Source organism: Calidris pugnax, unplaced genomic scaffold (assembly GCF_001431845.1).
Source record: "Calidris pugnax isolate Ruff unplaced genomic scaffold, ASM143184v1 scaffold69, whole genome shotgun sequence".
Classification (NCBI taxonomy): domain Eukaryota; kingdom Metazoa; phylum Chordata; class Aves; order Charadriiformes; family Scolopacidae; genus Calidris; species Calidris pugnax.
The window spans coordinates 9980674-10003615 of record NW_015090859.1 but is presented as its reverse complement, the minus strand read 5'-3'; the positions used below and the strand labels follow the sequence as shown (position 1 = coordinate 10003615).

The following is a 22942-nucleotide window of genomic DNA, read 5'->3' as shown; positions in this document are numbered from 1 at the left end:
AAGTCCTCTGTTACTTATAAAAATAATGAGGAAAAAAAAAAGTTTATTTTCTAAAATGCAGCTGAGTTAAACAGTAACTTTCTTCAAGTGGCAACGGGTGGTGAGCTTTTTTGGACGGAGGGAGACGTGTTACACAAATTAAAACAACAGATCAATATGACCCATTTTTATTGGGTCAGTGCTTCTTAATCAGTGCTCAAGCAAAAAGGAAGGTCAGTCGCAGTACACCAAACCCCAAATTCGTCATCCTAGAGATCAGAAAAAAAAAAGTGTTTGCTCTGGTAGGCAATTTCTGCAGAAGACAGTTACTTTGCATTCCTTGCAGTTGTAACTCCGTTATTTGCCTCAGGATTAAATTGAAGTTTTCGATGTTTCCAGGAAAACAGAAATTTACCAGAACTTGCAAGTACTCTGAGAAAAGCTCTTCTTTGTTTCTCTGCCACCAGTTACAAAAACAATTTTAGAGGAAAAGCATTCTCTTTCTGAACTCATGATACCTATTTGACAATGGAATAGTGGTTCACTAAATGCAAATTTATTTCATTCCAGGGAGAATAAATTTCCATTATGCATTGTCAAAGACAATGCAGGTAGCCTCTGAAGTTTTAAATGTTGGGGGTGGGAGGGCGTGGAAAAATAAACGGTGTGAATTTTGAAAAGAAAGTCTTTTACTGTCATCTTCACAATGAGCTTGATAAGATATTTTCTTTATTTGCCTCGGAGCACTAAAGATAATCAGACGGAAAGCAGTCCCTCTGTTCAAAACACAAAAAGGCAACCTGCCTTCAGAAGAGACCAATAACCTGTTGAATACTACTGCTTTTTTTAATTCAGGGCTGTGCCAAAAAAACCCATTACTGGTCTTTGAAAAATGGCTTTTAGTGGAGGATTTCACCTTCTGTTATAGAAAACATTTGCTGGCTGGATGTTAGCATAAAAACATTATTAAAAAAAAAATAAAATGAAATTGCCTTTGAAGGTACTTGATAACAATCTGCTATTCCATAGGTGACTTTGAAGTTAGGTTCCTGTTCCCTCTCTTTAACTGCTGTAAAATACAAAGTATTCTGACATAGACGCTTAATCTGGCTTTGCAGTGTGTCCCCTGAGATACGTAAGAAGTAAAGCACTTGCATATGTTCCACTTCATGAGGATTTCTTTAGTTTTGGAAGTAAATAAAACTGTTGTTGTGTGTAACATGCATGCCTCTAATAAGAGAGAAAGGGGAATTGAATCCTTGCAATAAAGTGGACACTGATGAAGGCTTGCTTGGGCAATCTTCTGAGAAGTAAAGACACTATTGAGGTTTTTCCTTTTCCCTGGTGGAAGCGCTTTCCCATTGTGATGAGCTGCTGCTTCCAGAATGTGTTTAAGATGGTTGTGAAATGCTCCGGGTCTGGCAGAAAACAATCAGAATGCCTTTCCTGAACTCTTTTGGGCACACTCTCAGGTGTTCCTCCTTCTCCATTGGATCACTAAGAAAGCATTGCTTCTGGGAACAATCCTAAATGATGCAGCTCAGGGTGGAGAAGAAAGGGTCTTGGTGTTTCTTCCTCTTCTGGTAGGTTTGAAAAGTGCTTTTCTCAAACTTTACTTTCACTTGGAAGGGAAAGGTACATTCCCTCTTCTAGTTAACCCATTCAGGGGTAATAAAAAGCCAGTAACAACACAGGTTTACTTAAGGGGTTTTGAAATCAGTCTTCTTACTCCTCAGCTCCATTTGGTGTTTTCAGATTTTTGTAAATCTCCAAAGTCCTGAAGTGTCTCCTTCCATATCCATGCTCCTCTCCTGAGAGTCCAAGCTTTTGTCAACAGTTGTGAAAACCAGTCAGGCTCCCTTTCCGTATTCCGCTTTCTATGCACATGGTGATGTAAGACGCTTCTGACAGAGCAGCGTTCAAAAAGGGAGTAGGCAAACCCACAGGAGGAAAATCCAGTGAGACTTTTTCAATGAAAAGACATCTGTTACGGGTTGCTGGGAGAAGATTCATGGAAATTATCGCACTCTACTTGCCCTGGTTTTACACTCTTTTGTTGACACCTGGTATTGGCTGTGGTTGGAGACTGGATATTTGGCGAGATGGACTTTTCAGCTGACCTGCTAAAGTCATCCTTGGGTACTTCAGTATCCTGTTCTCAGGTGAAATGCAAATAGAGAGAACACAGAAATGCAGTAATTTTATCTCAGGATAGTGATGCTGCTTGGATTTTGTGCAGGGAATCTGTTCAGCAGAATGGGTTTAGAGCTTAAGAGGTGGTCGGAGTTAATAGCATTAGGTAGTGCTCTTGCTGCCCTTGCCTTGGGAGCTTTGCATGTGCCATGCAACTTCCCTGAGCTGGGTAATTTGTCAGAGTGTATTATTAATAACGCTATTGGCAGTCTTACACATGTTTTCAGCTTGCAAGTTCAACATACCTTAATTTACAGAGAGTCCTTGGTTTATTCAGACCTATCCTTGTTTTTCAGTGGAAAGGGATGCTGTTTGTCACATAAACAAATACCTCGGTAAGAGTTCTTCCTTCTGGGCTTAGTGTGAAACCGGAGTAGAGAAAATAGAAAATTGACAACAGCCTGAGCTCTTTTAAATGGTGCTCCTGTGTAACAGCATGTTATCGGTCCTTTGGCAGGTGAGAACAGTCATTTGCTCACGCGTTCCCTCCATGCCAGTCTATAAAAATTTCACAGTACATAAGCACACTTTTCTATAAATATTTTTACAGTCCTAAAAAAATAAATGCAATGTATGTCTGCAGCTGGGTGAGAGTAGAAGCTCCTATTGCGCTGGGGTACCCTTCCCTGGGGAACTGGGTTTGATTAATAGCTATTATGTGGTGCACTCTGCCAAAAGCAAAACATTTGTGACCACAAGAGGCCAAGTGATAACGTCATTGCTGCCGGGGATGATTAACACTGCTTGTGGAGGCACAGAGACCGAAATTGCTTTTGCCCTCTTGTCAAGGTGGGAGCAGAATTTTGTGTATGAAATTCATACACATAGAGGATGAAATCAGGTTTTCTTCGGACTCAGAAACAAGAAATGTTTAAGTTACAGACTGTGAGAGAAGGTACAGACCAAGAGAGGAGGAGAAGATTAAGTAAAGTGGGATGAATATCATTGTAAAAAAAAAAAAAATTGCTAGAAGAAGAAAAACTGTTTTCTGCAATTGCATTTTTGCTGAAGCATAATAAGCATTAGTTTTATCAGCATGACTTCGAAGCACTTTGATGTTAGAAAATGCTCTCGTGGGCTCCAGTCGTCTACAGACGTAAAGTTCAGCAGAAATATTTCATGGTCCATTAGCAAAGTAGTACAGTGGATGTCTGAAAAGGTCCCAGGCTGTGTCTGTTGTTTCGCAGTCAGGGGTACACTGTCCTCCTCACCTGCTTCCTCGGGGACAAAGGACATTGGCGTTATTATATTGTAAAGCCAGCTTCAAAGTGAACCGGCAGGTTTTAATAAGAAGCTCATTGCCCTACTGTAAATAGCGTGGGACATAACGAAAACGCCTGAGCCTGGCACATTAGTGATCTTGACAAAGGGAATATGGCTCATTTAGCAAAACGGATATTTGGAGGTCATGCTCGGTTTAAATAAAACAGACCAGTATTTTCTAACCTGTCCCTGGACTTCTCTTGTCTTAACTAAAATAATTAGGATTGACTCTGGGTAAGGCGTTCATCTGAGTTAAGAGTTGACAAGCGTTCATCTCTGGTTGTATAACAGGCAAAGAGAGATGTTGCAATAGTTATCTCCAAGTTAAGCAAATAAAATAAATAATGGTTCTTTTGTAAGTCAGGACACTTTTGACTTCAGCAGAGTTCAGGTCGAATTCATACAAGAAGCAAGATTAGAATTTTAGTATTTTTGGCTCCCAGCCACCTGGTCAAACTAGTGGGCTGCTTCTCTGATAGGGCAGTTCTGGCTTCTTCCTCATTTGAGCAATACTGGTTTGCTTGATGCCAAATGGAAGCTGCTTAACTTCTTAACAAAGTGGAAAAAACCCTCAAAATGATTAAAGAAATCTTTGCAAGTTTCACTTGAGATTTGTGGAAGAAAATGCATTCAGCACTTTCTAATGTAATTGAATGTTTTTTCTTAAGAATGTTACGGTGGCAGAAAGGTTTTCCATTCTGTTGTGCCATCAAAGAATGGATGATGTTTCATGGAAGTCTCTTATTTTCTCTTGTTTCTTGAATATACAGAATAGTATTTTTGTGACTTCACAACAATTCAGAAAAGAGCCAGAAGCCTGATTCTGGTTTTAATGCTGTAATTTTACTGAACTATGCAAAAGGCATTACTAAACTGTACCATACGTTGTCCAGTCTTACTAAATATCTAGTATTAGGTTACATATGAAAAATATGAATGTTACAAATTGGTTCAAGAGAAAAATATGAATCTGGCATAGTACTGGCCGATGAATGGTAGCTCCATGCTGTTGCATTGCTTTCTGGTCCTGTTTCCTCATCTGGTGGGCTGATGGGGTGAGAAAAGCCTATCCACCACAAAAAATCTCTTGCATGTTCTCTCTTTAAGAATGTAATTCGTTCAAATGTGATTAAAATCAAATCATGCCAACTGTCACGTCATGTGTCTGTAAAATTACCTTTTTTCTTTTTTTTAAAAAATACGTGTTAGCATCTTTTGACATAAGATCCTCTCCATGTTGGTTAGTGGGGGATTTTGCACAGTGAGGCTTAAATTAGTGTGTGATGACTGGATGACTGAGAGCCAGCCTTGCTTTCCAGGGACAGGGAGCACATCCTGTGGGATACAGCATCGTAGTTATAGGAGCTTGCAATGAGGAGTCAGGCCTGCTGCAGGTGGGATGCAGGGGAGAGAGCAGGACCCAGGCCACCATGTCCCACCACCACGTCCCACCACCACGCCTGCTCTGCTCTCCACTCCCTCAGGTGTGGGCATGGGCAGGTGGGCACATCTCAGTTGAGTTGGCCAACACGCGTGATGCAGGGGGCTTTGTGCTGCTGTGTTGGCTTTATTCTGCACCTGGGGAGGCAGATCATAAACGGATCCAGCTTTAGCCTGGGAGTAAGCTGCAGCCTTGCTTTCCTCAGCTGGGAGTCTGAGGGAGGGCAAGAGAAAACAGTGCGGGGGAGTGGAGGAAATGGCAGGGAGCTGGAATGGAAAGCGACGCTGGCGTGTGCTCGTGGGGTCATGGCCATCCTTTGGCGAGCAGCTTCTCTTCGGTTTGGAGGCCTTGAATGCTGTTTAAAGCACAAACAATGGGGGAATAAATACATTTGAAAGAATGTAACAGTGAGGTTTAGTTGAAAAACTGAAGCGAAGTTCCACCATCTTTTGGACTACAGCATATGTGCTAGTGTCTCCTTAACCGCTGTGTCCCGAGTGCTTTGGAAGTGGAGTCCACTCTGCAGCTGTAAAGAAGAGCTATGACTTAGCAATTTTTGGATACCTTTTCCTGGCCTTCAGGGTGAGGGTTCAGTAGTTGTCAGTTGTTGAATATCTGTAGTTCCATTGTGAGTGTTCAAGATACTTAACTTGATCTGGTGATGGAAGGCTGCCCAGGGAGGTGGTTGAGACACCATCCCTGGAGGTGTTCAAAGACGGGTTGATTTTGTGCTGGGAGATATGGTTTAGTGATGGTGTTGCTTTTTGTCTGTTGTGTGGGTGTTTATTTTTGTCAAAATTAGGTTGACAGTTGGACAAGATGATCTTTAAGGTCCCTTCCAACCTAGAAGGTTCTGTGATTCTGTATTAAACTTATATAGGGAATCTTTCCACTGGGTTTTGGCTATAAACATAGTGAACTGCAAAACAAATTTCCCTTGTAAACTCGGTCAGCCGCTGAAGGAGCTATAGCTTTTTGAAGGAACACAGTGCCTGTCAGTGATCTGAAGATGAATCTAGAGAGTGGAGCACGTTGATTAAACCTTGTGCTTGGATGTCATAGCATGTCCTGGGACAGCTGGGAATGGTTGCATTTTGTCCCACATTGCCTGTCCCAGGTAAAATCACTGACTTGAAACCACTAAGAACAGGATGAAGGGAGTGGCTAAACTGGGGGTATTATTTCTTATATATTAGTTTATCTGCTGGACAAATAGGAATGTCATGGGAATGTGAGTTAAGGAGATAAGTGGTTAAGAAGTTGCTGGTTCATGAACTAGTATTGTGGAGTGTGAAGCCGGTGATACTTACAGTTAACCGTGTCTAAGGGTAAAAGAAGCTGTTTTCTGCCGCTTACAAGTTTCAGCCAGAGCTTAAAATCTCAACCTGAAATTGCTTGTGCCTGGCGCCTACTGCAGGGTCACTGCTTTGCTTCTTTGCTAAAAGACTCCTGAAGCTAATTTAAGACTATGGATGTGATTTTCTGGAAATGAGCAACATGAGTTTGTGTACTTTGGGTCAAGGGCTTAAAATTGGGCAGTACCATTTCCCTGGGGTTAGAGATGTGACTTTGGTCCTCTTGAAAGTGTTCCCATGTTTGGCTAAGCTAACAGTCTCTCTCTGAAGAGTTGCAGTATATGCATGCTGGGTTTGAAAACTAAGTTCTCAAGATGTTCTTTTGGCATTCTTTTGTCCACCAGGTCAATTTTGGTAACTGTAGGTAAGTCCTGAAGGTGAGCTTTATCCCACCTGAATTTGGGCAGGAGATATCTGTCCTGATAGTTCGCCGATTTCTGTCCTGCTAGTGACCTAAAGGAGGTACACCCTGCTTCTGCAACATAGTGAGTCTTTAGAATTTATTTTTTTAAATTCCTTATTTTTAGAACATGCATTTGTAAATGATCAAACTTGTAAGGCTATGTATAGTTAGCAATTCTCTTCTGGCTTGCTGGGAAAGAAGAGTTTGTATACTTTAAACTGCAATCCCTCTTGGGTACACCTGAGGGTTTTCTAGCTTTCTCATTCTTGAGTTTCTGGTGTAGAGATATATAGATCATGTTGATAAACTTTGACAGTAGAAACAACACAGTGAGCCCCACTCTTGATATCTCTTATTGAAGATTTTAATGTAATGAATAATACAGAATGCTTAATTCTCTGAGTACAGTGAAAAACTGTTTTAGCACCTTTTGAGTTAACTTAGTGGTTCCACTGGAGCTCTGTGTTGGGATCATGTGGAGGACTCTGCTCCTTTACTGGAGTCATCATCTGCAGAGTTGACTTCTTGAAGATGAGGTCTTTGCTCGTTACTACATGTTATCTACTGAAGTATGAATGCAACATGTCCAGGAAGCCTCAGCTTCTTCATTAGACAGATACTAGGTAATCCATTGCCCCATAATCTGTCTCATAAGTAAAACTACTGTACCAAAGCAGCACGTATTTTGTATGTAGCAAGAGCTCCTGTTTTCCAGCTGAGAGATCCACCTGATTTGTAATCGGGCAGGACTTTGCGCTCACTTGCAACTCCTAAAGATGCTGGTTGCCTAGTGTTCCTCAGAATGAGAAACTTTTCTAGGGGCTCCTAGGGCCTGTGTGCTTTGCCTTGTTTAATAACTAAAAGGATATTTTTGTATCGGGAATTTTTTTTTATTTTGCTTACTTGGAAAAGGAGAAATGATTTTGTGGTTTAGAACAGAAAGATCTGCAGCCTAATGCAGGCTCTTTCGTGCAATTGGCAAAAGCCTCCTACTCCTCCATGCCTTGTTAGGATTTTGCAAAAGGGCAGTGATGCTTATCTGGAAAGAGGAGTCTAAAGCTAAATAGTTTTTACAAATACATGTCCATGAATTTCTTTCACTTAGCATATGAAAAACTGCATTTGTAAATGTGGATTCTGGATCAATTCCATTGATCCAAGTATGTGAGAGACTGAAAATAAACAACAGTAGTTGTAAAAAAAAAAAAACAAAAACAAACAAAATCAGTTCTTTTATACTTATTATGTTGAGTGTTTTCTTCAGCTTGAATAAGAACATTTTATATCTCGGTTGTTAATGTGGAAGTTTTGGTAGCTTGTTTAGCTGCAGTGGGGAGTGATGGCTTAAGCTGGAATCATTAAAAACAACAACAAAATATCTAAACAACACCCCCAAGCAAACTGAAAAGCAAACCTTTTGCCCGGGTAAGGGACCCCATTGGTGCTGAGGGCTCTAAGCTGGTGAGATCCCATTGGTTTTGGCAGGACAGCTAACTTTGCCTGATACGTTGGGACACAAATAGAAGTTAAGAAGCAGAGGAAAGAAGAGCAGAGTTCACACTTTCTGGAGCTCTCCATGTGGGTGGGTTTTGCAATATATAAGGTCAGGGTGAGCTGTGATGTTAGTAATAGCCTGTGCTTTCTGAGGAATTTTACTGAGACTTTTATAATACTATTATTTTATTTGTGTATTGTGTATTTATTTGCTGTTCCACAACCAGCCATTTCACTTTCCTACTTTCCATTCCCATTTTTTCATTCTCTTGAGCTCTTTCCTCACATCTTGAACTCTACTTTCCTTGGTTCCTCCCGTATGTTTTTTTTTCCCCCAGATTGTCTTTCCTCTCCCTTCTTGTATTGCTTCCCTCTTGCGTTCAGGCTTTCCTGGTGGCATCTCATCCATCACCCTCCTGGTGGAGGTGATGAGCAGAGGAGGTATGGCAGCTGCCTAGGATGCAAGTTGTGAACACACAAGCCCATGTAAGAGGTACAGGGATGAAGTGCTCCAAATTCTTCTATCCCCACCATGTTTGCTCCTGCCTTCTACTGAAGGCGTGACCTCCTTCAGAAAGGTCTCGGCTCTGCCTCTCCTAAGCCAGTGTCGACAGAAACTGCTGAAGCACTCAACACCTCTTGAGAAATCAGTGTTGTTATTTTTGACAAGGTGTGGATTTTTCAGATGAACTTTTCGTGCTTCCCTTTCTTTAGAAAATGGTTATATAGTAAGAAGATAGGAGGAATTAGGATGACGCTGTATTTCATTCCTCTTTTACCCTCTCCCCCCCAAATGGCTTTTTTGGCATTAATTCTTTCTGCAGTCTCATGAATCTCATATGTGATTCTGTTCTGCACATTTTTTTTTTAAAGTCATGGCTACTACCATCGCTGTGCGCTGTTTGCTTTCCCGCCATGTGCCAATGTCTGGTTTTCTTCAGTCTTAACACCTACTACTTGAGAAATGACTTTGTCATTTTTAGTAGTATGCAGCCCAGCAGAGTATTACTACTTGTGACTTTCAGCAGTGTGCAGTATAACATTTACCCTTTTCCCAAAATTTCCGTCTGTCTCCTACGTCTATTACTGAAAACCGTTACTGACATTTCTGAATTGGAATGGGTGGCTCTAGGGAGAATATTTCCTCTTTTACATTTAGCCTGCTAAATCGTCAACGAGCTATCAGCTCAACAAGCTCTTTTGGAGAGGCTCTCCTTCTCTTTCCCCCTCTCTTTCCTTTTCATCATTTATGAGTATTTTCTCACCTCTTTGTACGTTTTCGGTTTAACCTCGCTCCTCATTTGTGCTGTGGGACAACATTGATGAAATACTTAATTTGAGGAATATTTAGTTTATGTGCTGTACTATACTACAATTGTGTTGAATAATTTAAAAATTTACTAATTCTCTCACAACTCGTTATTCTTGATGACCAGGTAAAGCTAGCTAAGCACCATCCAGACCCATCTTACTGCAGGTTGGACTCGAAACTGAATTTTTGAGCAATTAACATTGCACTGCCTTTATTCAGGCTAGCAGTAGCAAATTTTGGTGTAGGTATTGGTCACGTAGTCAAACCCTTTCTGGTAGCGTTACTAAGTAATAGAAAAGTCTTTTGATGTGAGGACCTGGAAGTCAGAGCTGGGATCTGTTCCTGAAACTGCGTGTGAGTAATTCTTACTCACATTACTGACTTCAATTAAATCGGATGAATTCAAGCACAGAATGGTAATTATTCTGGCATGGGAAAGCTGACAGTGTTTTTAGAGCTATTTTTACTGATGCATTTTAAAACCTCACTTATTGCAGTCCTTCTCTCTTTCTTTATTCTTGCACAAAAATAATCCGTCAACTGTTTCTGGCTGGTATCTGCAAAGTGAAAGTTGTGTTCCTTTGAAGCTGAACAGACCGTGGTTTCGCCATCTGCATATAAAATATAGTCATTTATTAAAAAATATTTATAATAGCTAATCCTTTGATTTTCAGATCTGTTGATCTGTAAAATATCCCAGGTATTTTATAGTCTCCAAATAGCTTAAGTTCCATATTTAAGTCTTAAATTTTGATGCTGAACCATGTATTTTTAAAAGTACATGAAAGCCAAGTTAATCCAGGGAAAATTTAGATAAAGACTCCTTCATATTAAAATGAACTCATTAGAGGATGATGACTTAGTGGCGAGACCCTTCATGAAGCCGTTTTGATACAGCCTTGAGCTTAACAGGGAAACTAACTCTATTTCTAGATATGGAAGGGGTTTTTTTTCCCTGTAGTTTCAGAATGATGATTTTTTGTCTTGTTGGTTTGTTGTTTTTTTTCCCTTGAGAAACAGAGGGAGAGACAAAAAATCTGAACAGAATACTACCGGCCTCATTTCTGAGGAAGAACAAATAACAAGTAACAGCTTATAATGTAGTAACACAATCTAAAGGGCCAAACGATAAATTAATGGAAACGGGTTCTCGTATATTGTTTTGGAGACTAAGCACATTAGATTGAATTGTTTCACAACCAGCATGCCTAATTATTGTGTCTGCCACATTCATCTATTTAAATCATTCCCAACTTTTGGATTACTGCCTAGAATATGACTGCAATACATGTTTCAACTGGTTATTCCCTTGTCACGCGTAACTTCACGAAGGAGGCCGATTTTGTTGGGGAAGAAAGAAATCCGAGTGAGCATTGGCAGTATGTTTATAATACCTGATAAAAAAGGGATGGTAGGTTTCGTAATGTTGATTTGAATGAGTTGCATGTGAACTGATACTGTATTTGTTTTGTCAGGTCAGTGACTTAAAAAGTGCCTTTGCCAAGTCACTTTTATGAGCGAGGACTGCTGCGCCCGTGTTCTCAAAACCCCGTCTTTGCCAGCCAGACATTGCCTTCAGCTTACACCTGGCAGAAGATACCTCAGCTGTCTCCATTTGCCAATTAGTTGATGGGAAACTGAAAGCAAGAAAAAGAGGAAGAATAATTATTATTATTATTCCTGGGACATGAACAAATGACTGCATTGCTTTTCTTGTGTAATCAATACCAGCAAGCATCCATCAGAAAATTAACCTTCTATCAAGGAGTGCCATTACATTGAAGGACCTTGGCTTAAAACTGGTGCATCCGTGATACAATCAGCTGGCCCACAAGTTTTACAGACAGAAATGCGACTGAGTATGGTTTTTCCCAGCCAAAAATCTACAAGCGGGACTTAATGATTGATGAGTGACTGCTTGCTGATAAACTTTCACTGTTTATTCTGCTTTGTGTGCGTTGGACATCGTTAATCATCCCCCACTTATTTTTTTTTTTTTTAACTTTCTTTTCAACTGGAATTGAAATTATTTTTTTCTGGTTTTTTTTTGTTGTGTTTTTTTTCTTTCTTTTTTTTTTTTTTTTCCCCTCTCCCTTCCCTTTGTTATTAGTTTTGGACATTTCTTTGGCATAATTCATTTGACAGCAATTTACAAGTTCAAAATCATCTTTTCATCATGGCTTTGAATGTTGCTCCTGTAAGAGATACAAAATGGCTAACATTAGAAGTGTGCAGGCAATTTCAGAGGGGAACTTGTTCACGCTCTGATGAAGAATGCAAATTTGCACACCCCCCTAAAAGTTGCCAGGTTGAAAATGGAAGAGTAATTGCCTGCTTTGATTCCTTAAAGGTAAGAAAAAAATAAATTGCATGTGTAGTGAAAATGCGAAAACATTGTACTGAAAGTAAAATGTGAAATTATGAGTTATAACCAAACCAGGTTAATCAGAAAGTGACTTGTTCTTGGTAAGATGTATATTAATGCAAATGTTATTTCTCATAATTTTTATTTATTGAAGCTCTGAAAGGATTTCTTTCTAAGAATTTTCTTTTTCAGTGTCAATATGTTGTTTACAAAAATTGCATATGACTGTGGGATACAGGATTGCTTACAGCTGGTAGGACAATTGTATTCTGCTGAGTACATTTTATGAATTATTATTGTTTCACAGCAAATGCAAATACATGGTGGCACAGTACTAGGCCATTACCAAAGTCCTAATGAAACAAATCATATGGAAATGGTGCAGATTCTTTAATTTTTTTTAATCAACAGAAGTAAGAAAAGTCTATCCATAACTTCAATTTTGACACTGTAATGGGTTGTTTACCCTTGGTATTGGAGACTCTCAGATACATTTAATAGTATTGATAATTACATGTATGGATGTTTAGAACAGAGTGAAAAGATTCTCTCCTTTCCTTTGGAGGATATTTAGCAATTATGTTGTCAGGCCATCAACTTCTGACTTGCTAATGACATCAGGCACGCTTTAGAAAACTATTTTAAAAGTTCTGTGAAAATACTTTGTGTACTCCATAAAAGAAGTTTAATGACCCCGTGGGATTTGGGGAGTACACAGTGTTTTCTGTGATGATACATTTGTGTTCCCATGTCAACAGAAGGAAAAAGCTTATTTCATATAAATAATTAAAGGGGAAAATTGAGCATTTCAGATTTTATTTTGAAAGTTTTAGTTGTGGCTTGGTCTTTTGAGCATGGGAGAACGTCTTGGCTTGCTTTTTAAATTTAGCTCTGTGGATCAAAATTGTCGTTACTCACTAACTGCTCTCGTACTGTGAAAACATCAGTGTGAATAAGAAGAAAAATCAGGTGTTTAAAAATGTTCATTTATTTTCATTATACTTTTTTTTTAGTACAATGTAGGATACTGGGCTAGGCATCTTTCGTCTGGCTTTTCTTGTTTCTTCTCGTCCTTTGAAGATTTAGAAGAAAGTGACTCAGGGAAAATGTTTGTGAGGGAGTTACGTTCTATATATTCTGCAAGCCAGAGCAGGACCTTTGGAATCATCACAGTATGTCATCGAGTGCTATTAATGACCTTAATCCATGGATTACTGCACGATAAACTGTAACAGCTTCCTTGTAGAGGTTCTCATATATTGGTTGCTTGCCAATGGGATTTATTTTTATTTTTTTTTAAATCAGCAGGCTAGCATCTGCAGCAAATGGGCAGTAAGTAGCTTTTGGAAAAAATAAACAAGTCAGTAGAAGGTTTTTTTTAAATACAAGGTGTAACCATTATAAAGACTCGGGGCTGTGGCTGCGTCATGGTTTGGGCTGGGAGGCTGGAGGCAGGCAGAAGGGCTCAGTCACCCCCGGGGTGGTGGGTTTGTAGTGTGAGAGGTGCTGCCACCTCATCACCCCAGCCGAAGCGGTGGTGCTGCCCGAGGACATCTCCCTGGCAGTGCAGGGAGCTCGCAGCAGAGGTGCCAGCTATTCAAGCTGGAGACTTTTGTGCAGGGATGGTTATCGCCGGCAAATTGAAACTGGAATCGCAGCCTAAGCTAATAATACTGTGAAGAGAAATCCTGAGGGAATTGCTGTGGATAACTTCCTGACAACCAGCATCATTGCTCAGTGGAGAGGAGTCTAAAACCATGTTAAAAATGTAGTCGAAGCAAGCAGGCATGTTTTGCCCTAGTGCGGCAGGGCATCTGCTCCGAGGAGCCAGCTTGCTCCAGTCAAGATCTGGTGGCTGAAGAGGTGATGCTCTGTCCCACCACCCGACATCACCTGCTTCCCAGCCAGCAGAAGAGAGCCTGCTCCTGGGCCTCCCGTCTTGCATTTTCTAGTTGGATTAAATTGCCGGTAAAGATGGAATTATACCAAGAAAGCAAATTGTGGCCTGAAGCAGCACAGGTGGAGGTACGGGTTTCTTCCTGCCCACCCTGCTGCGGGCAGAGGGAGATTCAAGAAGAGGTTATTCAGCCTGGAGAAGAGGAGGCTGAGGGGAGACCTTATTGCTCTCTACAACTACCTGAAAGGAGGGTGTAGAGATATAGGGGTTGGTCTCTTTTCTCAAGTCACAGGCGACAGGACTAGAGGAAATGGCCTCAAGTTGCACCAGGGTAGGTTCAGGCTGGATATTAGGAAAAATTTTTTCACTGAAAGGGTTATCAGACATTGGAATGGGCTGCCCAGGGAGGTGGTTGAGGCACCATCCCTGGAGGTGTTCAAAAGACAGGTTGATGAAGTGCTGGGAAGTGCTCCTTGTTTGTTGTGTGGGTGTCTATTTTTGTCAGTTAGGTTGACAGTTGGACAAGATGATCTTTAAGGTCCCTTCCAACCTAGAAGATTCTGTGATTCTGTGATTCTGTGAAGGGGATGATAACGTCTTCAATCGCCGTGGCTCCTTGTGGCTGACCGTGGGTCGGAGCTGCACATTTCATCGTGCTGCCTGTCCCCTCCCTGCACAAAAAAATTTCAGGGATCGTCGCGAGGGCATGGCCCTTGGCTGTAGCAACTGCTATCCTCGCAGCCATTATCTCCCTTATTCAGAAGAATGTTTGTAGATCGCCTCATGTACGGCAAGAATGTGCCTGGTTGGTTCAGTTTGCTTATACTGCCAGCTGAGGGTCTTACGTCGTTAGTCACATAAATCTATTTGACGCGTAGCTTTCGGAAATAGGGGTATTAATCATACAGTTTCAGAATAAGGGTTTGGCACTCAACAAGCAGAATAGCGTTTCATGTAAATAAACAAACAGAAGAGTCTAGAATTATAGATAAAATCATAATTTAATTAAAAAAAACAAGAGCTGTTTTCCTTGCTGAACACTGAGCCACGCTTTAATGCAGGCAATTATTTAGAGTTTATTTACATAATATCTAGAGCTTTGGAGACTTAGCGATTTAACTATCTTGGTTTGGTGTGCCTGCTGTAAAAATAAATTATAGCGAGTACGTTGAGTCTCTTTGAATAAACATCTTCCTACCCAGAGAAGACAGAGGATTTTTTTTAGTCTCAGATTGAGGTATGTGTTACATTTAGGTGGTGCCTGGTAGTTACAGCTGCTCTCTAAGAAGTCAGTCAAACACAAGATACAGCACTGAAAACAGGCTCTGCTTTACCCAGTGATTCATCAGAAGAGCCCCTGTTTGGGGAAGGGGCATGTGCTCTCCTGTGTGCCATCTTCTTTCCAGATTTCCAGGGCAGAGGAGGGAGCGTGGTGTCAGTATCTGCCAGGTGGGTCAGACTGCCAAAGCACCACTATGGAACTACTGGAGAGAGGCCAGCAAAGGACCACAAAGATCACGAAGGGACCGGAGCATCTCTCTGATGAGGAGAGGCTGAGAGCTGGGGCTGTTCAGCCCAGAGAAGAGAAGGCTTAGGGGGATCTCATCAGTGTATATAAATACCTGAAGGGAGGGTGCAAAGAGGACAGAGCCAGGCTCTGCTCAGTGGTGCCCATGGACAGGACCAGAGGCAGTGGGCACACACTGAAACACAAGAGGTTCTCTCTGAACATCAGGAAACACTTCTTCACAGTGAGGGTGACCAAGCATTGGCACAGGCTGCCCAGGGAGGTTGTGGATTCTCAATCTGTGGAATATTCAAAAGCTGTTTGGGCATGGTCCTTGGGCAGTTGACTCTAGGTGGCCCTGCTTGAGCAGGGGATTGGACCAGATGACCTCCAGAGGTCCCTTCAAACCTCAACCATCCTGCGATTGTTTTACCAGAAGCATCATCACGCTGACTTGCCTGTAGCCTCAGGGTTGCTCTAAGCTAGCAAAAGCTGCTGCTGGGACTGAAAGGAAATAATCCCAGCCAGAGACACCTGCCTCCATGCTCTGCCACATCCTCCTTTGTGCTCCCACTGCTGTCTTTGTGGTTGTGTGGTGCACCAGGTTCGGAAATTAATTGTGGTTAAATGTAAGTTGCTGTGGTTGCTGCTGACACGAGGGAGGGGGGCTGTGTGGCACCAGCAGAGTGCTGGGTCACTTCTGCCGGTGATAGTGCTGTGGGCTTAGGCCTGGCTTCTTCACTAACACGATTGCATCAAAACCCAAATCTTTCTGTATAAAAGAAGTATATTTGTAGGTCTGTTGGTTCCAAGTAAATGTAAACAGAATTTAACAGACCCTGTTTGCTTTTAATTCCAAAGGGATATTTGGCTCTGAATCCCCTGTCCTTGCAATACTTGACTTTAAACCCAGCAAAAGTTGCAACAGCAACCCGTTGGACTGATTACAGTTTAGAGGATCCAGAATGCTCCCTGTTGAAGACTGTCTGGGCTCTGAATATCCTTCATCTGTGAGATGCTCCAGGCTAGACAGAAATAGCTGAAGACTAATGAGCCTGGTTCAGATTCAGGCCAGAAACTTGCTGATTTCAAGCCAGGTTCTGCTGCATGGGCTTCTGACATGCGGCTCGGCATTTGGTTCTCGCTCTTTGATGAAGGACAGAGCCTGGTCTGTTCTGACCAGGGCGTTTTGGGGGAGTTAGGAGGGTGGAGATGGATCATTCCTGTGCACCTGATAGATAGTGGATGCAGCAGTCAGCCACCTCCAGCCATGGGTCATCTTCCAGCAAAAGCCCCCCGTGACTTGGCTAACTGGTGTGTACCAGGCCAGTGACCTCGGTGAGCTTAATGTGAGAATGAAAGCATCTCCGAGCTGATCTGGTTGACTGCCTGAGGTGAACGAAGAGGTACTTCCCTGGCAAGGCCCAGAGCCACACCAGTGGGCAGGAAGATGGAGGGTGCTGAGGAAGCACTGCCAGAGTCGGAGCCTCGTCTGCTGCCTTAAACCCTCCTGAAGCTTTTTTGGAGCCTTTACAGGGTCCTCTTTGGATGATGCAGTGTTTTTGCAGTGGGAAGGGTCTGGTAAGAGGCCTGCCTAAAGTGGAAAGTTTGAATTTCAGGAGGTGCTCTGTTTATATTTTTATACTTCTCACTGGGTTCAAGTAACTTAATTTATATGTCCAGGTTCTTCACTTATAATACTTAATATATCACATTTAGATCCCTCCAAGTTGGACACTATAAGCAAACCTGTTTTCAAGGCTTTCTTGACCTGCTAGTAGTAAAGAACAAATCCTTTCAAAGGAGTACTAATATATCATGTAATGTCTGGGTATAAGAACATGCAACACTTTGCTGTATTTGAGCTGAATTTATAAGAAAAGAAAAAAACCACCAACATTATAATGAATGGTGATGTCTAAGAGGGGGGGAAGGCAAAAGCTGGGCAGATAGGAAAATATGGTCATGTGTGTTTTAGTGGGAATTGACTCTCTTGTTCACAGGCAAGTCTGGGTTTAAATTCTGGTCTTATTTTTCTTAACTCAGATTTATACCCTCTCTGCAGGTCAGCTACTGGAAGGATATGTTATCTAAGCTAATACAGATAACAGAGGAAATATCTTGAAGATACTGTCATTGCAAGTTTTATGGTAGTAACAGGAAAATGAAAGCTTCTTTAGGGCTACAGATGGCTTTTTCTGTATTTTTTATCTATTTACTAGTGTCTAAACACTTCTAACTGTTCTGTGTATTGAGCCAGCAGACTAGCGTGAACTGTTCATTTGCATTTTCCTGAAAGCCTTTTAAGAATATGCCTATCTGGTCTCATTTGGCACCACAGAATAAAAGGTAATTGAAAGCTGCACACAGAGACCTGTTTACCAAGTTAAAAGGGGTCCAGGAAAAAAAGAAATTTTAGGAACATCCACTTTGTTGAAATATCTGGAACTGAAAAGAATATGTTTAAGATGGACTCAGCTTTATTTAGAAAAAGGAAAAAAAAAACTCTTTGTAAAAGTAAGTAGACTATTTGTAAGAGAGTGAGCTCAGAGTTGGGATGCAGTAGGTAGTCATTTGCCTTCCTGCGATTCTTTGGTGGGTCTTTAATTTTTTTACAAATGTCAAGGTCTCATGATTCTCTCACATTTTGAAGTAGGTGATACCTGCTCTCACTTGGCAAGGGAGGCAGCCTGGACAGGCTGTAGATGAGCCCTATACACAGACGGGGTTAACTAGTTTTGTCTATACTAGAAAGCATTTAAATGGGTGTTTATAATGTCCTAGCCAGCTGAATTTCTGCCCGTCACCCAGTTATGTGGTGTGACACTGTTCAAAGACAAGGTGAGTTCAAGGGCTGTTCCTGCAGCTGGTGGGGAAGAATGACTGAAACAGGCAAACTCATTTCTCCTGGGTGACAGAATGGCATATTCCTTCTGGGCCCATGAATTTTGCCTGCTGTGCTGCACAGTGACCTAATTTCAGCGGGATGGGGGAGTTGGCTGCCCCTTTTGGTAGTTGTGGGCTCTGGAGACGTGGAAGTTGCAGGCTGAAACTTTCCAGGTGGGCGATGCAGAATCCAGAGCTCCCTCTTCCTGTGGTGGAGCAAGTTCGGTCATTATCTCTTCTTTTTCCACCTACCTCTGTTTTTCCTTTTAAAAATTCCAATAAATTACAGGTAGTCTGAGAACAGAGTTGCTGCAAAGTGTCCAGAGGAGGGCCAGAAAGATGATCAGAGGGCTGGAGCACCTCTCCTATGAGGACAGTGTGAGAGACTTGGTGTTGTTCAGCCTGGAGAAGTGAAGGCTCCAGGGAGACCTTAGAGCAGCTTTTCAGGACCTAAAGGGGACCTATGGGAGAGATGGGGAGGGACTCTTCATCAGGGAGTGTGGTGATGGGACGAGGGGTAGAAGTTTTAAACTGAAAGAGGGGAGACATAGACTAGATCCTAGGAAGAAATTTTTCACTCTGAGGGTGGAGTGGTGAGACTCTGGAACAGGTTGCCCAGAGAAGGTGTGAATGCCCCATCCCTGGAGGTGTTCAAGGCCAGGCTGGATGGGGCTTTGAGCAACCTGGTCTAGTGGGAGGTGTCCCTGCCCATGGCAGGGGGGTTGGAACTAGATGATTTTCGACCCAAACCATTCTATGAGAGTGTGGGCATGAAGAGAAAGTGTCAGTCAAGGGCAGTTTTAGATGACTGCGAATTAACTCTGCAGGCAGAATAGTAGTGGCCACCCTGGGTCAGACCAAAGCTCCATTTAGCCCAGTGACCCAGTAATGGCCAGTAGTAGATATTTAGAAAGTGGTGTGCAAACATGCAATGGCTTCCTGGAGTACTCTCCTAGCTCCTGGCGATGTACTACTCAGGGACAGTGAGAGCCAGGCATGATACAGGTTTACTTAATAGATACCAGTGAGTATCTGATTCCCTGGATTTGTCCCACTGCTTTTTGAACCCTGTACATCTTCAGCAGTCCCAGTGTGCCTCAGCAAGGACTTCCACAACTTCATTACGCACGCTGTGGAAAACAACTTCTGTTGTTCATTTCAACTCCTCATCTTGTGGATACCCCCAGTTTTTGTATTGGAAAAGCAGAAGAGAATTTTTCCTTTGAATTCTCCTAAATCTAGTGGTTTTCCCTGGACTTCTCTGTGGAAGAGACATTTTTCTCCTCAGTGAGTTCAAAGTAAATCTCATGAGAGGACTCATTGTATTAAATCTGCTCCCATGAAAATATTGTCCCAGGACCCGTATGCCTCCTGAAGTCCCTGATTTTCCAGGCTATGGGAATTTTGTGGGTCAGAATAAAGTGCTAGGGGTCAGATGTTGCATGAAATTATGCCACCCTGTTTAGCATCTCGGGAATTTCACCCTATACCGAACCTCTGCAGCTGTGAGCTGCTGCTAAAAAGAGATGGTTGCATCCAGTCCTGTGTCCTATCACACCTCGTTCCCCGTTTTTTATTTCTGTTCAAGTGATCATGCAGTCATGCAACTTGTTTGAGCTGATCCAAAGGAAAGGGAAGAACTGCATTAAATGTAAGATGAAATTATGAATTTACGCAGCAAAAGCTCCCCCCCCCCCCCCCCCCCGCCTTATTGCTGAATTTAAGGACTCTTAGTATTCTCTGCGTTGTCAATCACCCATTTTTTTTTTTTTTTTTTCTGGAAGCCTCATTTTTTATTTTCCAGTTGTCTCCTGGAGCCCTCCCAGGATGCACAAGTTCCTTTAATGCTTCTTTTTCCTCTTTGCCTCCTTCCAGCCTGCTCACTTTGCTGTCTCCATGCCAGCTCTTCTGCCTTAGCTAAAGATGGGGTTAAAAACCAACGGGCTGAACTGCTGGGCAGACGCCCTTAAAAAAAAATATTCCCTGAGCTTGGCTTAAATTGGTCAAGCCAAACTGAAATGAAGCCCTTAACTGTTGTGTTAAACAGTGTTTGGCTTTTTAAAAAAATAAATTTAAAAACAAAAAAAAAAAAAAAAAAAGCCGGGGCGGGTTCTTCATTGTGTGGCCCTTGCTCTCTTGGAAAGTCTCTGTGGGCACAAGTCAAAAATAGATTTCTTTTTTTGACCCGCAAATTAAAAAAAATTTAAAAAAAAAAAAAAAAAAAAAAAGAAAAGCCGTGGCGCGTGGGCTGGGCTGTACGCCGGGATTTGTCCTTCTTCCAAGAGGGCCATTTCTCCTCTGTCTGGGAGCGAAGTCCGGAGGCGCAGCTCAGCCCCGCCACCCGTGGCATCTAACCCGTGGGTGGGTGCCAGGCGGGCTGCCAGGGCCGGGCCGAGGGCTGGCCCCCGCAGCAGAGGGCCACTAGCCATCAGGTCAACTCGGCGGAGCAGGCCCTGGCCTGCCACCGCTGTCTCTGCCCGCAGACTTGAAACTCTGAAAAGCAGAGAAGTTGAACCGGGTGAAGTTCCTCGTGTAGGCTGTCAGGAAAAGCCGGGTGTCTCCTCCAGGCCCTGTTTTGTTTCCTTGTTTGTCTCTCTCAGCGGCAGCACCAAGAGCACAAAGCTGTGGCTGGTGTTCCCTGTCACCAGCTGACTTGTCAGATTTTAAACCTGCACACCTTGTTATTTAACTTGGTAAGAGAGCCTGGTTGAACACCTGATCACTGAGCTACCCAGACCCTCCTTCCTTCTGAAGACATGGGAAGCCCCTCTTCCCCCTCATTCCTCTCAGCCTGGAGAAAAGGAGGCTGAGGGGAGACCTAATTGCTGTCTACATCTCCCTGAAAGGAGGCTGTAGAGAGGCGGGGGTCCGTCACTTCTCCCAAGTCACAGGTGGCAGGACTAGAGGAAATGGCCTCAAGTTGCGCCAGGGGAGGTTCAGGTTGGATATTAGGAAAAAATTTTACACTGAAAGGGTTATCCAGCATTGGAATGGGCTGCCCAGGGAAGAGGTTGAGGCACCACCCTTGGAGGTGTTCAAAAGACGGGTTGACATGGTGCTGGGAAACATGGTTCAGTGATGGTTTTTTTGTCAGAGTTGGGTTGATGGTTGGACTAGATGATCTTGAAGGTCCCTTCCAACCTGTACGATTCTATGATTCCCAGTCGCGCGGTTCCGTGGCAAAGCCTTGTGGTGATCTCTTTTCTCTCTAACAAGTGGGAGACCTGTTGCAGCAGCTTGTGCCTCCCTTGGCCCGTTACCACTGCCTGATGTGAGCGAGTGGGTGTTTACCGGCAGCTTTCACTCTCATTTTCGGTGTGGTAGAACTTGCTGAGCAGGTCGCCCGGCCCCTGGCCTGGGGAGGAGGATGAGCACTAGGAGCAGAAACGGTTGAAAGAAAAAAGCATTTAAAGAACAGTAGCTGAAGGACTTGATAAAATACATCTTTTTGTTCACTGAATTGTGCTGTCCTAAGGGGCTCCCATTAATCTTTCAGTAATTCCCAGGCAGTGGTCTCGCTGGGTTGAGTTAACTCCTGGAGTTTGCTGCTTGCAGAGGCTTGGGAAGGGCGTTCCCACGTAGTCTTGCCGTACCCCTTCATCTCAGATGCAGTTGCCGCTTGGTTATCAGTCTAAGTCTGATTACACGAAGAAGAGCAGCTAGGCAGACTGGTTAGAGCTGCAGGAAACCTTGTGTGGAAGGGTACGGTGTTTGGCAGATGCTCTCCAGATTTTCGGACACTCGGGGGTCCTTCATATACCTAGCGATTCACAGGGTAGTTTTTGTTGCTGCACCAACCCTGCTACACCAACCGTGCTCCCCCTAAGCTTTATAATAACCAGTCTGTGGGTGTAGTGAAGGCAAAATTCAATCAGAGTCTCTGACTCATCCCATCACTAGGATTTTGAACACAAGAGCAATTGCTTGCTGCCCACTCCTCCCCCACGCTCCCCATTAACTCAGGTCACTGTTCCCACAGGCTTGCTCTCTCCAGGTCCCCCCACCTACTCCTTTATTTTTCTGGCAGGTGGTTCCTCTTTCATTCCAGGCTCTTTTTTCCCCTTGGCCCTGTGTGTGTAGCTTTCTCTCAGCTCAGGCGTCAGCTGTTCTTCCCAAGCTGTTATACTTTGACTGCATCATCAATACAAGACAGGATTGTGTTCAGATGCAGGAGCTTCCTGATGTAAAAGCCTAGCGGAGACAAGGCCCATGTTGCTACTAGTCCAGGTCATCCCCAGCACTGGAAAGATATTGTAAATCTAAAAAACCAAACACAACAAGAATTGGGGAGTTTATTTGCAAGCCTGTTTGACAACTATACTCCTCTCCAAAGTCATATGTCCTCCTATGAAGACTGTCACCTTGTTTTTGAGGAGGTGGATTGTATTGGAAATCCATTGAAAAAAAAAGGGAAGCTGCTGTGGTTTTATAGATGTTGGAACATATCACTGAAAGCCTGCTGTGAGGTACCTGTCTCACAATTGAAACTCAAGATGAAATTGTAAGTGTCTCTTTTCTTCCACATTGATGTGTTTCTAGTGGCTGTGGGCATGCTGTGCCACCCAGAATTAGATTCCTGCAAGGTCTCAACCACAACAAATAAGAAATTAATAATGAGGAACAGAAATTGGCTTCTCCTCTGCTTAGTCCATGAGCTGTATGGTAAGGTGTTGTAGACAACTCCCCAAAAGTCAGATAGCCCCAATGCCTGCAGAGACAAATCATTGAGCGGTAAAAAGAAAGAAGTAGACAATCAGTGGAAAACTGCATGAAAACGTATGAGGGCACATATGCCATAGCAGCTGTGGTGCAACACCCTCATGTGCACTTGATAGCCCAAGTGGCCA

The 22942-nt window shown here is 42.8% G+C and overlaps 1 protein-coding gene across 10 annotated transcripts in view; it reads left to right on the top strand.

The window, feature by feature from the left end:
• MBNL2 (muscleblind-like splicing regulator 2) overlaps positions 1-22942 on the top strand; it is a 106463-nt gene that overhangs the window by 16531 nt on the left and 66990 nt on the right. For 9 of the 10 annotated variants that reach the window (XM_014944130.1, XM_014944129.1, XM_014944136.1 and 6 more), the window contains exon 2: positions 10916-11790. In XM_014944130.1, the coding sequence (XP_014799616.1) occupies positions 11617-11790 (174 nt within the window). In that variant the 5' untranslated portion in view covers positions 10916-11616. The remainder of the gene's footprint in view (positions 1-10915; positions 11791-22942) is intronic. The other variant, XM_014944131.1, reaches the window with a different exon arrangement.